This window comes from Zootoca vivipara, chromosome 17, assembly GCF_963506605.1.
Source record: "Zootoca vivipara chromosome 17, rZooViv1.1, whole genome shotgun sequence".
NCBI classification, from domain to species: Eukaryota; Metazoa; Chordata; class Lepidosauria; order Squamata; family Lacertidae; genus Zootoca; species Zootoca vivipara.
In genome coordinates, this window is record NC_083292.1 from 398,187 (window position 1) to 412,707 (window position 14,521).

The 14,521-nt window shown below is 48.4% G+C and overlaps 1 protein-coding gene across 1 annotated transcript in view; it reads left to right on the forward strand.

The window, feature by feature from the left end:
* Positions 1-14,454, forward strand: part of SEZ6L (seizure related 6 homolog like) — a 103,440-nt gene extending 88,986 nt beyond the window's left edge. The window contains exons 10-17 of the mRNA XM_035099185.2: positions 5,019-5,215; positions 7,181-7,375; positions 8,193-8,384; positions 9,408-9,602; positions 9,717-9,749; positions 11,220-11,334; positions 11,730-11,832; positions 12,734-14,454. Of these exons, the coding sequence (XP_034955076.1) occupies positions 5,019-5,215; positions 7,181-7,375; positions 8,193-8,384; positions 9,408-9,602; positions 9,717-9,749; positions 11,220-11,334; positions 11,730-11,832; positions 12,734-12,763 (1,060 nt within the window). The 3' untranslated portion in view covers positions 12,764-14,454. The remainder of the gene's footprint in view (positions 1-5,018; positions 5,216-7,180; positions 7,376-8,192; positions 8,385-9,407; positions 9,603-9,716; positions 9,750-11,219; positions 11,335-11,729; positions 11,833-12,733) is intronic.
* Positions 14,455-14,521: the final 67 nt, after the last annotated feature.

Consider the following 14,521-nt stretch of genomic DNA (forward strand, 5'->3'; position numbering starts at 1 on the left):
GAGAAGCGGACACGGAGCAACGGATTCAAACTACAAGAAAGAAAATTCCACCTAAACATTAGGAAGAACTTCCTGACAGTAAGAGCTGTTCGGCAGTGGAATTTGCTGCCAAGGAGTGTGGTGGAGTCTCCTTCTTTGGAGGTCTTTAAGCAGAGGCTTGACAGCCATCTGTCAGGAATGCTTTGATGGTGTTTCCTGCTTGGCAGGGGGTTGGACTGGATGGCCCTTGTGGTCTCTTCCAACTCTATGATTCTATGATTCTATTTGGCTTAGTTCTTTCCTGCTTGTCTATCACTGAGGCAAACTAGCTCTGGGGGCCAAGGGGTCTCGTAAAAGCAACTTCTCCTAGTGATGTGGATGTGCATCCCACTTCTGCCTCTGATCAAAACAGGTCTGGGCAAGCTTTTGAGTTGTTCTGGAAAACTGCAGTGCTTGATTTCCAGGCTCCATGTACAGCAGGGCTCAAACTTCTTGAGATCTGCTTTCCAGTGTCAACATACAAAGTACTGGCAGTCTCTAGCATTGCCCAGGAACTCTAAGAAACCAAAACTTTAAAAACTGCAGTTTTAAAAGATTCAGTCCACCACCTTGGTTGAAAATGGCATCCAAACATCAACAGCAGCCTGCTAAGAGCAGCAGCAGACCCTGCTGGATCAGGCCGAAGGCCCATCTTGATCACCATCTTCCCAACCAGTTCCCCACAGGAATCCTGCAAGAAGGACCCCAGAGCAACAGCAGTGCTCCCCCCCCACGCTACTTGCAATTGCCAGAAGCACATTCAGAGGCAGAACATAGCTATCATGACTAGTAGCCATTGACAGCCTTGTTGTTGTTGTTTAGTCATTTAGTCGTGTCCGACTCTTCGTGACCCCATGGACCAGAGCACGCCAGGCACTCCTGTCTTGCACTACCTCCTGCAGTTTGGTCAAACTCATGTTCATAGCTTCGAGAACACTGTCCAACCATCTCGTCCTCTGTCGTCCCCTTCTCCTAGTGCCCTCCATCTTTCCCAACATCAGGGTCTTTTCCAGGGAGTCTTCTCTTCTCATGAGGTGGCCAAAGTATTGGAGCCTCAGCTTCAGGATCTGTCCTTCCAGTGAGCACTCAGGGCTGATTTCCTTCAGAATGGAGAGGTTTGATCTTCTTGCAGTCCAAGGGACTCTCAAGAGTCTCCTCCAGCACCAAAATTCAAAAGCACCAATTCTTCGGCGATCAGCCTTCTTTATGGGGTCCAGCTCTCACTTCCATACATCACAACTGGGAAAACCATAGCTTTAACTATATGGACCTTTGTGGGCAAGGTGATGTCTCTGCTTTTTAAGATGCTGTCTAGGTTTGTCATTGCTTTTCTCCCAAGAAGCAGGCGTCTTTTAATTTCGTGACTGCTGTTACCATCTGCAGTGATCATGGAACCCAAGAAAGTAAAATCTCTCACAGCCTCCATTTCTTCCCCTTCTATTTGCCAGGAGGTGATGGGACCAGTGGCCATGATCTTAGTTTTTTTTATGTTGAGCTTCAGACCATATTTTGCACTCTCCTCTTTCACACTCATTAAAAGGTTCTTTAATTCCTCCTCACTTTCTGCTATCAAGGTTGTGTCATCAGCATATCTGAGGTTGTTGATATTTCTTCTGGCAATCTTAATTCCGGTTTGGGATTCCTCCAGTCCAGCCTTTCGCATGATGAATTCTTCATATAAGTTAAATCAGGGAGACAATATACAGCCTTGTCGTACTCCTTTCCCAATTGAACCAATCAGTTGTTCCATATTCAGTTCTAACCGTAGCTTCTTGTCCCACATAGAGATTTCTCAGGAGACAGATGAGGTGATCAGGCACTCCTATTTCTTTAAGAGCTTGCCATAGTTTGCTGTGGTCAACACAGTCAAATGCTTTTGCATAGTCAATGAAGCAGAAGTAGATGTTTTTCTGGAACTCTCTAGCTTTCTCCATAATCCAGCGCATTTTGCAATTTGGTCTCTAGTTCCTCTGCCCCTTCGAAATCCAGCTTGCACTTCTGGAAGTTCTCGGTCCACATACTGCCTAAGCCTGCATGTAGAATTTTAAGCATAACCTTGCTAGCATGTGAAATGAGCGCAATTGTGCAGTAGTTGGAGCATTCTTTGGCACTGCCCTTCTTTGGGATTGGGATGTAGACTGATCTTCTCCAATCCTCTGGCCACTGCTGAGTTTTCCAAACTTGCTGGCATATTGAGTGTAGCACCTTGACAGCATCATCTTTTAAAATTTTAAATAGTTCAGCTGGAATATCATCACTTCCACTGGCCTTGTTATTAGCAGTGCTTTCTAAGGCCCATTTGACTTCACTCTCCAGGATGTCTGGCTCAAGGTCAGCAACCACACTACCTGGGGTGTACGAGACCTCCATATCTTTCTGGTATAATTCCTCTGTATATTCTTGCCACCTCTTCTTGATGTCTTCTGCTTCTGTTAGGTCCTTTCCACTTTTGTCCTTTATTATGGTAATCTTTGTATAAAATGTTCCTTTCATATCTCCAATTTTCTTGAACAGATCTCTGGTTTTCCCCATTCTGTTGTTTTCCTCTATTTCTTTGCATTGCTCGTTTAAGAAGGCCCTCTTGTCTCTCCTTGCTATTTTTTTTAAAACCTGCATTCAATTTCCTGTATCTTTCACTATCTCCCTCACATTTTGCTTGCCTTCTCTCTCCCGCTATTTGTAAGGCCTCATTGGACAGCCACTTTGCTTTCTTGCATTTCCTTTTCATTGGGATGGTTTTCATTGCTGTCTCCTGTATAATGTTATGAGCCTCCATCCATAGTTCTTCAGGCACTCTGTCCACCAAATCTAAATCCTTAAACCAGTTCCTCACTTCCACTGTGTATTCATAGGGGATTTGATTTAGATTGTATCTTACTGGCCCAGTGGTTTTTCCTACTTTCTTCAGTTTAAGCTGGAATTTTGCTGTAAGAAGCTGGTGATCTGAGCCACAATCTGCTCCAGGTCTTGTTTTTGCTGACATTATAGAGCTTCTCCATCTTTGGCTGCAGGGAATATAATCAATCTGATTTCGATGCTGCCCACCTGGTGATGTCCATGTGTAGAGTCCTCTCTTGTGTTGTTGGAAAAGAGTGTTTGTGATGACCAGCTTGTTCTCTTGACAGAACTCTATTAGCCTTTGCCCTGCTTCATTTTGAACTCCAAGGCCAAACTTGCCAGTTGTTCCTTTTATCTCTTGATTCCCTACTTTAGCATTCCAATCCCCTGTAATGAGAAGAACATCCTTCTTTGGTGTCATTTCTAGAAGGTGTTGTAAGTCTTCATAGAACTGGTCAATTTCACTTTCTTCAGCACTGGAAGTTGGTGCATAAACTTGGATTACTGTGATGTTAAAAGGTCTGCCTTGGATTCATATCGAGATCATTCTATCATTTTTGAGATTGCATCCCAGTACAGCTTTCGCTACTCTTTTGTTGACTATGAGGGCCACTCCATTTCTTTTACGGGATTCTTGCCCACAGTAGTAGATATGATAGTCATCCGAACTGAATTCACCCATTCCCGTCCATTTTAGTTCACTGATGCCCAGGGTGTCAATATTTATTCTTGCCATCTCATTTTTGACCACATCCAGCTTACCATTATTCATGGTTCTTACATTCCAGGTTCCTATGCAATATTTTTCTTTAAAGCATTGGACTTTCCTTTCGCTTCCAGGCATATCCGCAACTGAGCGTCCTTTCGGCTTTGGCCCAGCCGCTTCATCAGCTCTGAATCTACTTGTACTTGTCCTCCGCTCTTCCTCAGTAGCATGTTGGACGCCTTCCGACCTGAGGGGCTCATCTTCCAGCGTCATAACTTCTATCTGCCTTAGGCACCATTAATTTCTCTAATCCTCCTTTATAGCCATCCAGGTTGGTGGCCTTCACTACTGTTTGTGGGACCCAGCTGCCCTAAGTCCACACTCAGGGCAATCCAAAAAGGAATTCCAAAGTCAAAACACAGGGGCAACTCAAGAAGCAAAGTCCAGAGTCTAAGGTCAAGACAGAGAAAACCCCTGTTCTGACAAGTTTGGTCCACCATCCTGGGTCCAAATGGAGTCCAATTGTTTCAAAAAATAGAAGAAAATCTGTTTCTTCATCTAAGATTTGATTACAGTATCTTAAGATGTCTAAATCATAGAATTGTAGAGTTGGAAGGGACCACAAGGGTCATCCAGTCCAACCCCCTGCAATGCAGGAATCTTTTTGCCCAACTTGGGGCTTGAACCTGCATCCCTGGGATGGTGGTGATGGTTGTTTTTATTAATTTTTATTATTTATAAGCCGCCCACCCGTCTTGGCAGCTCCCTACAAAAATAGTAAAAACACAGTTACAACATCAAACACTAAAAACTTTAAGAGTCTCATGTGCTACCAACTGAGCCATGCAGATCAAGCAAGCACACAGACGATTAGATTAGATTTCTTCTCCAACTCTTCATTTTGAGGTCCCTGAGTGGATAACAACAACTCAAAAATATAATATTAAAACTAGTTAAGACCAATGATGATCAAAAGCATAGAGCATGTTCCAAAATATACCTCTAGATGGGCCTTTGGTCTGATCCAGAGGGGCTGAGTAACAGCAAGGGAGAGTGGCTTCCTTCATGCACAGCCTGCGCACTTCCTGAAAGCATTGGACTGGCCTATGTGGTAAGCAGGATGCTGGGCCAGAGAGGCTTTGAGCCTGAGCCTGCATGGCTCCTTTGGTGTTCTTGCTGTTGCTGAGACACATACGCCGCAGGGACGTCTATCAGCCACTCCTCCTGCTCCTCCCTATGGCAGCCAATCATGAGTTTCCAAGTTCAAAGGCAATAGACCACTGAATATTGGTTTATCCTAGCCAAATGCTTGATGTCCTGCTTTGTGGGCTGCCTGGAGGAAGCTTCTTGGCCACTGTGGGAAGCAGGTTGGAGCCCAGACCAGATGATCCAGAAGGACTCCTCTCACGGTGACCCTCTTTTTCTCTGCCCACCCATTCCCCGTCCCCCGGAGCAGTCTGAACCTGAGCAACAGCGATATCCTCACTGTCTATGATGGAGAAGACCTCAGCGCCCACATCTTGGGACAGTACCTGGGCAGCAGTGGACCTCAGAAACTCTACTCCTCCACGCCAGACTTGACCATCCAGTTCCACTCGGACCCTGCTGGGCTCATCTTTGGGAAAGGGCAGGGATTTATCATGAACTACATTGGTGGGTGCCTGGAAGGGGGCTCAGAGGCCTCGCCACCTCCTGGCCTGGAAAGGGCAAAGCTGGGGGAGGGGCTGACTGCGCAAGATGCAGGGGCTCACTGGAGATGGGGGGGGGAGCCCATGGCCCGCCAGGCTTTCAGCCTTCGCAGCCAGAGAGGGAGCTGGGAGGTGTATTTCAGCAACATTGGAAGGGCAACAGCTCCCTGCTCCCCGCTCTCTAACCTTTAAGGAAATGTGTTTGGGGGCAGCTCCCCCCATTTGTCCTTTAACTGGGGAGGAGAGAGAAAGAAAGTCTTCCTGGGGTGCTTGGGGGGGGCGTGGCAGAGCAGCTTCTCTGAGCACAGAATGCCCACTCCCTGCATCTCTATGGGAGAAGATCAGGAAGAGCCCATGGAGAAAGGGACCTCTCTGTGCCTGAAACCCCTTCACACCCTCCCTTTAAAGTGCCACAATAACACTTTAAACAGTCATGGCTTCAGTTCCTCCCCAAGAATTCTGGCAGCTCTAGTTTCTTAGGCAACACTCCCCCCCACACACACACACCCAAGCTACAATTCCCAGAGCTCCTTGTGAAGAGGGGTGGGTTGCTAAACCATGTAGCTCTGGGAGGTGACTATCAAAGGGCTTTCACTGTGTGATGTGCAAGTGTCCTGAGATGACTCTGTCAGTAGACCGAGATGATAGATTAGATAGATGATATAGATAGATGATAGACAGATAGATAGATAGATAGATAGATAGATAGATAGATAGATAGATAGAGAGAGAGAGAGAGAGATGATAGATGATAGATAGATAGATGATAGATATAGATAGATGATAGATTAGATATAGATAGATAGATAGATAGATAGATAGATAGATAGATAGATAGATAGATAGATAAAGATAGAGATCGGCAGGCAGGCAGGCCAGCCTTGTGCAACGCTGATAGGCTTATTGGGGGGGACTGCAAGCCCCACTAAACACACGGTGACTTGCTCCAGAGCAAAAACGCAGAGGATGGTGGTGCAAACTTGATCCATGGCCCTTGGGATCCTGCCTGGCCACCCACAGTGCTGATTTAGGGGGCTGCTGCCAAATCCTTGACTTGGAACTCCTCCCACCTCAGTCAGGGACATGGAATCTGCTGTGTTTCTGGGCTCTGACCTGCATCTTCCCCAGGCACTGTGACCAGAGGTCAGGTGCACCTTGATGGTCCTCACATGCTCTCTGGCCCTATGCAAACTGAGACCCAGAGTTCCCCTGGCTGGTCCTATGGGCCTTTGTCAGCCTGCTCCTCCCCCCCCCCCAAAAAAATCTGCATTTCCCACTTCTCAAGGTCTTGGCAGCCTCAAGACCTTGACAGCATAGAGCCCTTTCCATCTCCAGCCCCACCCCTCCGGCACGTGGCCTTCATCTTCCAGCCAAACCTACCTCCCATTTCCCTTAGAGCAACAGCGCTGATTTCTGCCTCTTCTGACTTTGCCCCTCCCTCTCACCAGGGAGGGTGTTGCAAGCCACAGGAGTCAACTCCTAAGGGCCAAGGTCCCTTCCGGGGGCCCCTAAAATATTTGAGGGGCTGCCAGAGTTGATGGGCATTGCCATTCAAATGGTGTGTGCTGCATCTTGTGATCGATTATGTGGGGTGGGGCTTGCCCCCCCCATATTTTATTCAAGTTGGCACCCCTGTTGCAAGCTCTCTGTGATGTCACAGAATGCTCTAAGCAGGGCGCATCCCATCAGAGGGGCAGCTCTTCTGGAGACGGTGCCATCCAAGCTCCTTAAAGGAGGCAAAATGTTCTGTCAGATGAAGCCCAGGTTGCTGCAGCCCAGATTTTGAGAGTTCCACCTCCAGCTTCTCTAGAACCTGATGTTTCCTGCAGCTGTCAAATAGTTGTCAAGGGGGTATTTGAGGTGCTTGAGGAGCAGAGTCCAGCTGTGTACCCAGCTGCTTCTTAACTGCAAGTTCGCTTTCCTGGTACAGAAGTGTCGCGGAATGACTCCTGTTCAGACTTGCCTGAAATCCAGAACGGCTGGAAGACCACATCTCACACAGAGCTTGTTCGTGAAGCCAAGATCACCTACCAGTGTGACCCGGGCTACGACATTGTCGGGAGTGACACCCTCACCTGCCAGTGGGACCTCAGCTGGAGCAGCGACCCACCCTTCTGTGAGAAAAGTATGGGTCTCGCAATGTAGGCAGGGGTGGCGTGACCTGTGCTGACTCTTAACACGTCTTTCCTTGTGGTTTGAGGAACCCTCCCTGCATCTGCCATGTAAGAGAGAGCCTTGCACCTTACAGAGCAGAGCTGAGGGGGCTCCCTCCGTTTATATAGTATGGTCTCATCTTACACAGAGGTTTGCCCAAGTCCTTTGGAGCTGCCCAGGGGGAGAGCTTAAAAGCTCCTTTTGCAGCAGGTGACTCAAGAGGAACCAGCCCAAAGGGAGTTTTTAAGGCCTCTGCCTTGCTTGGAGGTCAAGGCCAGTGTGTCAGAATAGGACCTGGGAGGCCAGGGTTTGAATCCCCACTCAGCCATATGGAACTCGCTGGTTGACCTTGGGTGCTGGTCCCTGCCTCTCAGCCTAGCCTACCTTGCAGGGTTGCTCTGAGGATTAAATGAGATGGGGGAGGGGGACTGTGTATGCCACCTGGAACTCCTTGGAGAGAAAATGTGGGGTGCAGTAAATAACTATCAAGGCCCTCTCAGCACACGAGGTCCAGAAGCCTAGCAAGCATAGCAACCCAACCAATAAAAACCTGAAAATACAGCTCTACAGATAAATGGCAGTTCTTACACACCCCACAACATTAAATGAGGTCACAAATACTTGAAACCTTTCAAACTGAAGGGTGAAAAGGCATCAGATTTCAAAGCTTTCATGAGGACTCCAAGCATTTCAAACCTGAAATCCTCCACATCCTACAACACTGCAAGCTAGAGAGACCAACTATTGCCATGGATTCTCATCTAACTCTGTTCCTTTCTTTCCTCTAGTTATGTACTGCACAGACCCTGGGGAGGTGGAGCACTCAACCCGTTTGATTTCTGACCCCGTGCTCTTGGTAGGGACCACAATCCAGTACACCTGCAATCCGGGCTTCGTTCTTGAAGGAAGTTCTCTCCTGACCTGTTACAGCCGGGAGACGGGGACGCCCATCTGGACCTCAAGGCTGCCCCACTGTGTTTGTACGTTGGGCTCCCCCCTCTGAATGCAAAACTCACACACTTCCTGGAAATGAGAAGCCATGGTTGAGTTGTGGTGGACTGCAACCCCTGTGGCTGGCATTTGAATATAAATACAAATACCATATGAAGCTGCCTTCAACAGGTCCAGGTTTGATAGATTGGGCTCAAAAAGGTCTCTTTTAACCAGCAGGGGCTCTCTTCAGGGCCTCGGATGGAGAAGGCTCTTCCATATCATCTAGAATCATAAAATTGAAGAGTTTGAGGGGACTGGGGTTATCTAATCCAACCCCCAGCAATGCAGGAATCTCAGCTAAGGCATCCCTGGCAGATGGCCATATGACCTCTGCTTAAATACTGTGTTTCCTTTTTTGTCATTTGAATCCATTGGTTTTAGGCCCTACCCTCAAGGGTACCCTTGCTCTGTCTTCTGTGTGACAGCCCTTCATATATTTGAAGATGGTGATCTTCAAATATGGCGCCAGAAATCTTTTTCCCCTGGATATGCCAGGAACTGAGCTAAATTATAGCATCCAATCAATATTTGTTGCCAGCAAGTAGTTGGATGAAACCTCCAAAAGACAGGTGGAGAAGCACTTGGCTGACACCTGCAAACAGCTGCCAAAAGGTGCGCCAAGCCCACAGGTTAATTTGTGGCCTTTGCTGTGAGAAAACCCTCTTTCTTCACAGGGAAGGTAGCAAAGCAATACTTCTAACACATTTGTGGGGCAGGAGGGGCAGAGCAGCACTTCTTATGTGGCGCCAGTCTTGCTTGAGCTGCTGGGAAAAAACACTCTCTGTCTCATGCAGTGTGGCATGAGGACCTGGGAGACCAGAGTTCAAATCCCGCATTTCGCCATGAGCCTTGGGCCAGCCATTGCCTCTCTCAGCCTAACCTGCCTCACAGATGGGAGATAAGTGCAAGAAATAAATCTACGCACCCTGAACCAAAGAATCTTCATGCAGACCTGATTTGGAGGGGGAAAGAATGTTCATAGGCTTCCTCCTCTGTGTGTTTCCTCCTAGCTGAAGAATCCCTCGCCTGTGAGAACCCAGGCCTACCAGAAAACGGATACCAGATCCTCTACAAGCGCCTTTACCTGCCTGGGGAGTCCCTGACATTCATGTGCTATGAGGGTTTTGAGCTCATCGGAGAGGTCACCATCAAGTGCATTCTGGGTCAGCCCTCCCGCTGGAGTGGGCCGCTCCCTGTTTGCAAAGGTACTCTCCCCTGGAAAGAGAGAGGGGCCAGGGTGCAGATGCTTGCCTCATCTTCTCTGGGGCAGCCCCTGGATCCAGCAGCCCCAAGCTAACCTACCTGCCTTTCTCTTTCAGTGAATCAAGACAGCTTTGAGCATGCCTTAGAAGGTGAGCAGACTATTTTCATGGATGCCCCGAGTTCCAGAGTCAACAGGACCCAGATTAGTTTTCATTTGGAGTTTCTGCCATGTGTGCTTTATTGGCAAATCCATTAGGAAACAAAAAGTTTATTAAGATGCAAAAAAAAAAAGTAAGACCTTTTAAGAAAAAGATATTGCAAATAAAAAATTACAGGAAATCAGCAAATTCCCCAACAGAGCAAGGGAGCAAAGATTAAATGCAGTCCTTTGCGCCCATCTCTAAGCCCATTCCCCAAAGATTCCCACTTCCCTAAAGATGGCTCTCAATGGTTACCAGCTGCCGTGACTGTGCTCTGCCTCCACAGGTGGGGAGAGTGCTCTTGTGCTTGGATCCTGCATGTAGGCTTACCTCTGGCAGGCCACTGTAGGAACAGGGTACTGGACTAGATGGGCCACTGGCCTGATCCAGCAGGCTCTTCATGTGTTCTAGAGACAGAATCTTCCACAAGCTCCTTTGCTGTCCTCCAGTCATTGGCCTCCTGGCCAGCCACCTGTTCTTATAGCATCTCCTTGTCCATCAAATGCTCCTCGCAGAGGCCCCAGGATCAAAGAATCAGGGAGCTTTCAATTTGCCTCTCCTCTGAGATATGCATGCCTTATATCCTGCCATGGACTGACTGCAGCTGTGGATTCCAGACCCAGGGCAATTGCTAGGTTTCCCAAGTAACCCTTTAATTCCCAATGAACGAACACAGAAAATATGCATTCCATGTAATATGCATACAAGATCTCATTCCTTCACAGCCTGCCTACATTGGGATGGGTGACAGCTGACACTCTCCCAGCCATGGCCCAGTAAGCAGGAGTCAGGGAGATGGCAAAGAAGATGTTTGCTCTTGGAAATTACCACCAGGGTTTTCTCCGCCTTCCTGGCCGACAGAACTGTATCCTTGAGCTTGTGGATTCAGGAACCGGCTTGGAGAGCAGGCCTACTTTGCTCTGGCTAAATGGAGGGCAAGAGAGAAGGGCTCTTTTCTGCAGGGGAAAGCTCCGTTGCTTAACAGGCAGTCAATGTTTCTTCAGTGCCAGCTAATGGTGGGAAAGATTGTCTTCTGATATCTGAAGATCTGTCTTGAGTGTTAGCCATCCATCTCCAGGGTGGGTGGAGCTGCAGAAACTCTCACACTCGCTCAGGTGCCAGTCCTAGAAGGGCAGAGTTGGAAGGCAGCCTTACCCCTCACCTTGCTTGCATTCCCCCCTGGAATGAGGCTGCTCCCAGACGGCTTGTGTGGACACTTTGCATGGAACATGGACACCCATTTGTTTCCTGTGCCTGTTCAAAGCCTCTTAAGCACCTAGCAATGCCCTTGGAGGGAAATCCATTTCAAGGCTGATCTCCATTCTGCAGCTTCCAATGGGTGCTTTGGGGTGTCAGTCTTGGGGAATCCCATGAGGTGCTTACCTGTCTAGGATCTCACCCCGACACTTCTCTCTTCAGTAGCCGAAGCTGCCGCAGAAACATCCTTGGAAGGGGGGAACATGGCGCTGGCCATCTTCATCCCAGTGCTTGTGGTCTCCTTGCTGCTGGGGGGAGCATACGTCTACATCACCAGGTAGGAAGGCAGGGGGGCGGCAGGTGCCCTCTCTGGTTTGGGAGGCGTTTGGGGCGTTTGGGAAAGGGCTCAGCTTCTGAGCCAGCTTGCCTGCTTCTGCCAGCCCACCTGTAGCTCTTGGCTTCTCCGGGACCTTTCCTCAGCACCCTGCTCTGTATTTGGGGCAGTCTGTGCTCTGAGAGGTACATGTCAATCTGTGGGCAACTAATGGGGTGGGAGGAGGGGCCCTGGGGCAGCTGGTGTTCAGCCCCCTTCCAATGGTCTCAATGTCCTGGGCCATCAATGCATCATCTCCCATGAAAGGTGCTGCTGGAAGGGCTTGGAAAGTGTTGCTCAGTGGATCCCTTTGGACTCTGCTCTCTTGACTCTTCTGTCTCTCTCTCCCCGACTCTCAGGTGCCGCTACTACTCCAGCCTGCGCCTGCCCCTCATGTACTCTCACCCATATAGCCAGATCACAGTGGAGACAGAGTTTGACAACCCGATTTATGAGACAGGGGTGAGTTGACGGATTCCTGGATTGAAAGCAGCATCTTGATTTGGCTCCATGTGGAACACACAAGTCCCCGTGGAGGCAATTGTGAGGCAGACAGAGGCAGTGAAATGTCTCGGGACAGTCCTGAATGTTGTCCTCATTCAACTGCCTCGAAGAACCACAATGATGCTCCCTTGTCTTGCCCCATGTGCCATCAGAGTAGTTTCTGAGCCTCTCCATAGTGGCCACAGGGGAAGCAGAGTCACTGGATGAAATGAGCTGCCCTTTCTAAGGTTACAACTTGGGTTTATTTGCAGTTGGTAGTCTGAGAACAAGGCATGATGTCCAGCCTCACTGCCTGCTTCCGGACTGTGGTCCTACTCATGGCATCTGCCGCAGCAGCAGCAGCAGCAGTCCACAACCACCTTCCTCTCTTTCAGCCTTCAGTGAGGGGTCCCCATCCCTCATCCTGGTTGCCAGCATTCTGTCAACGATGGCAGGCAGTTTTCTCTCCGTGCTTAGCATGTCTGTGAATGTACCATGACATCAGAGCAGGCCAGCCAATGGAGGAGCTGCCATACCCTAAAGGGGTTGCCTTTTATGGAGAGTGAAGCTGTGCGACTCCTTCCGCCTGCCCCAAACCTTTTGAAGTTAACATGAATTTAAAACCTCAAGAATGTAAAATCTCAACAACAACAAAACATTATGCCCAACAATGATTTTTTTTGGTGTTGTTGTTGTTGTTGTTGTTGTTGTTTTAAAAAATAAAACCCCTGAGAAGTAATCAGAGTGCAGAGGCCCCCTGAAATAAAATAGTTCTGACCAGGTGTCTGAAACTCTAAGCAATTTCCCCTGTTGAAAAGACATAGCTGGCACCCTTTTGGGGGCAAAGGCAGCCGTTGACCAGTCTGCTTTCTTTCCCCAGGAAACACGAGAATATGAAGTATCCATATGAAGCTGACCTCGTGGAACTCTCCAGACACAGCCTTGATTTCTTCTCCCAGAACCTGCTCAAGTGATAAATGTCCAGTGGAGTTTGGCTGAGAGCTTGACCATGTCGCTCCTTCTCCTTTTGCCACCTTCCTCTCCATCTTGAAGTCTTCTCCAGTTATGTTCCCGGTAGTATCACGATTGGGTGCTGCACTGGATTTGCAGGCTCTGGAGCTAATCCTTGCTCACCAAGGCAACCTCCTGTATGGCTGCATAAAAAATAACACTGTGGTGCATTCGTTGTGTATTGTGAGTTGGGGTTTTCCTTACTGTCACTGAAAAATGAAGCTGCTTTGGGTCCCTGAGCAAGCTGGGCAACGCCAGGTTCAGCTGTTTGCCAGGAGGACAGCGGGCAGAGGGATCTCTTCTCATGGCAGCCACTCCCCCCCCCCAAAAAAAACCCCGGAACTTGGTGCTGTGTTTTCCTCTGTTTGAGCTGCTGGAAGAGAAAGTGGTGCCAACTTGTAGAGGAGCTTGGAAAGCCGCTGGTGACTGCCTGAAGAGCAACAGTGACCAAATGATGAAAATCGTGTGTTGAAATCTCATCCCATTTTTGTCTTGAATCATGGATGTGAACCCGTGTAAAATGGCCAGCTAGGGGATGGCTTGGCTAGGGAAAGCAGAGAAAAATATCTCTGGAAGCTGGACAGCAGATTGGTGAATTACTCCCAGCTGGTCTTACCTGCCTTTAAAGAATTCTGTGGCTGCTGCTTAAGTATGCTGCCTGCCAACTTTTACTGTACCTCAGGGCAAAAATGGCAGTTCCAGGCTCTTTGGACATGTTTTGGTGTTTCTGGTGCACACATTGGAGCCAACAACATAAGAAAATTGTGACTCTTTTGGCTCCCTGAAAGGCGTGTGAAGGAATGGTCTGTGGGTGTATTGGATTAGTGGCTTCTGAACATGGAGGGCTGCATCCAGTCTTTTTTGTCTGGAATATGACAGGAAGCAGGCAGGTGATCATACTGGCAACTGTTTGGTCCCCCAACATCTTCAGTTCGCAAAGCAGGGTATAGCAAAAGCCCCCTCATTCATACATCATGTTTGTGCGCGAGAAACATTGCAATTCTGAATCATTGAGATTTTGCACTGTTGGGCCTTATTTTTTTTAAAGCCACCTGGAACAACTGCTTTAGATGAGCTAGATCAGGAGAAAGGAGTGGTCTGCAAAACACCACTTGCCTTGGGGCACAGGGCAAATGCACCCCGATTCCCCTCCCCACCGGAAGGCCCTGCAGTGTGGGCTGCCTTTGCTCCTGGGCGATTGGGGAAAGAAAGGAAACTCAAACCTGCAGCCTTTCCACAGGAACCTGAAGATGGGAAGAGCACTAGTTGGACTGCAGAGAAACTCTGCCCCTTTGGCCGCCCCTTCCTACCTCCACCCAGCCTGTCCCCTCTCAGACCATCCCTGTTATTAATGGGTAACTGGAGAGGCATCTTTGTAAAAATGGTGAAACTGTAACCATGGCAATGTTTTTTAAACGTCTGTTTTAGTTTAGAAACCTGGTTTGTGCGTCTCTGCAGTTGTCAAGAGTAAGGTGTTTGGGGCTATTTAGTAATTTACTTTTTCCTCCCCCCCCCCCAAAAAAAAATTACAGCAAAAAAGAAGAATGTCTATTTGTAATTTGCAGTGGTAAGAGGAGGGAGGGGGAAAGTGCCAAAAAAAGAAAAAATGTACCCAGATTTCTGTTTCCATTCTTACAGGTCTCTTTTTATAAAATTG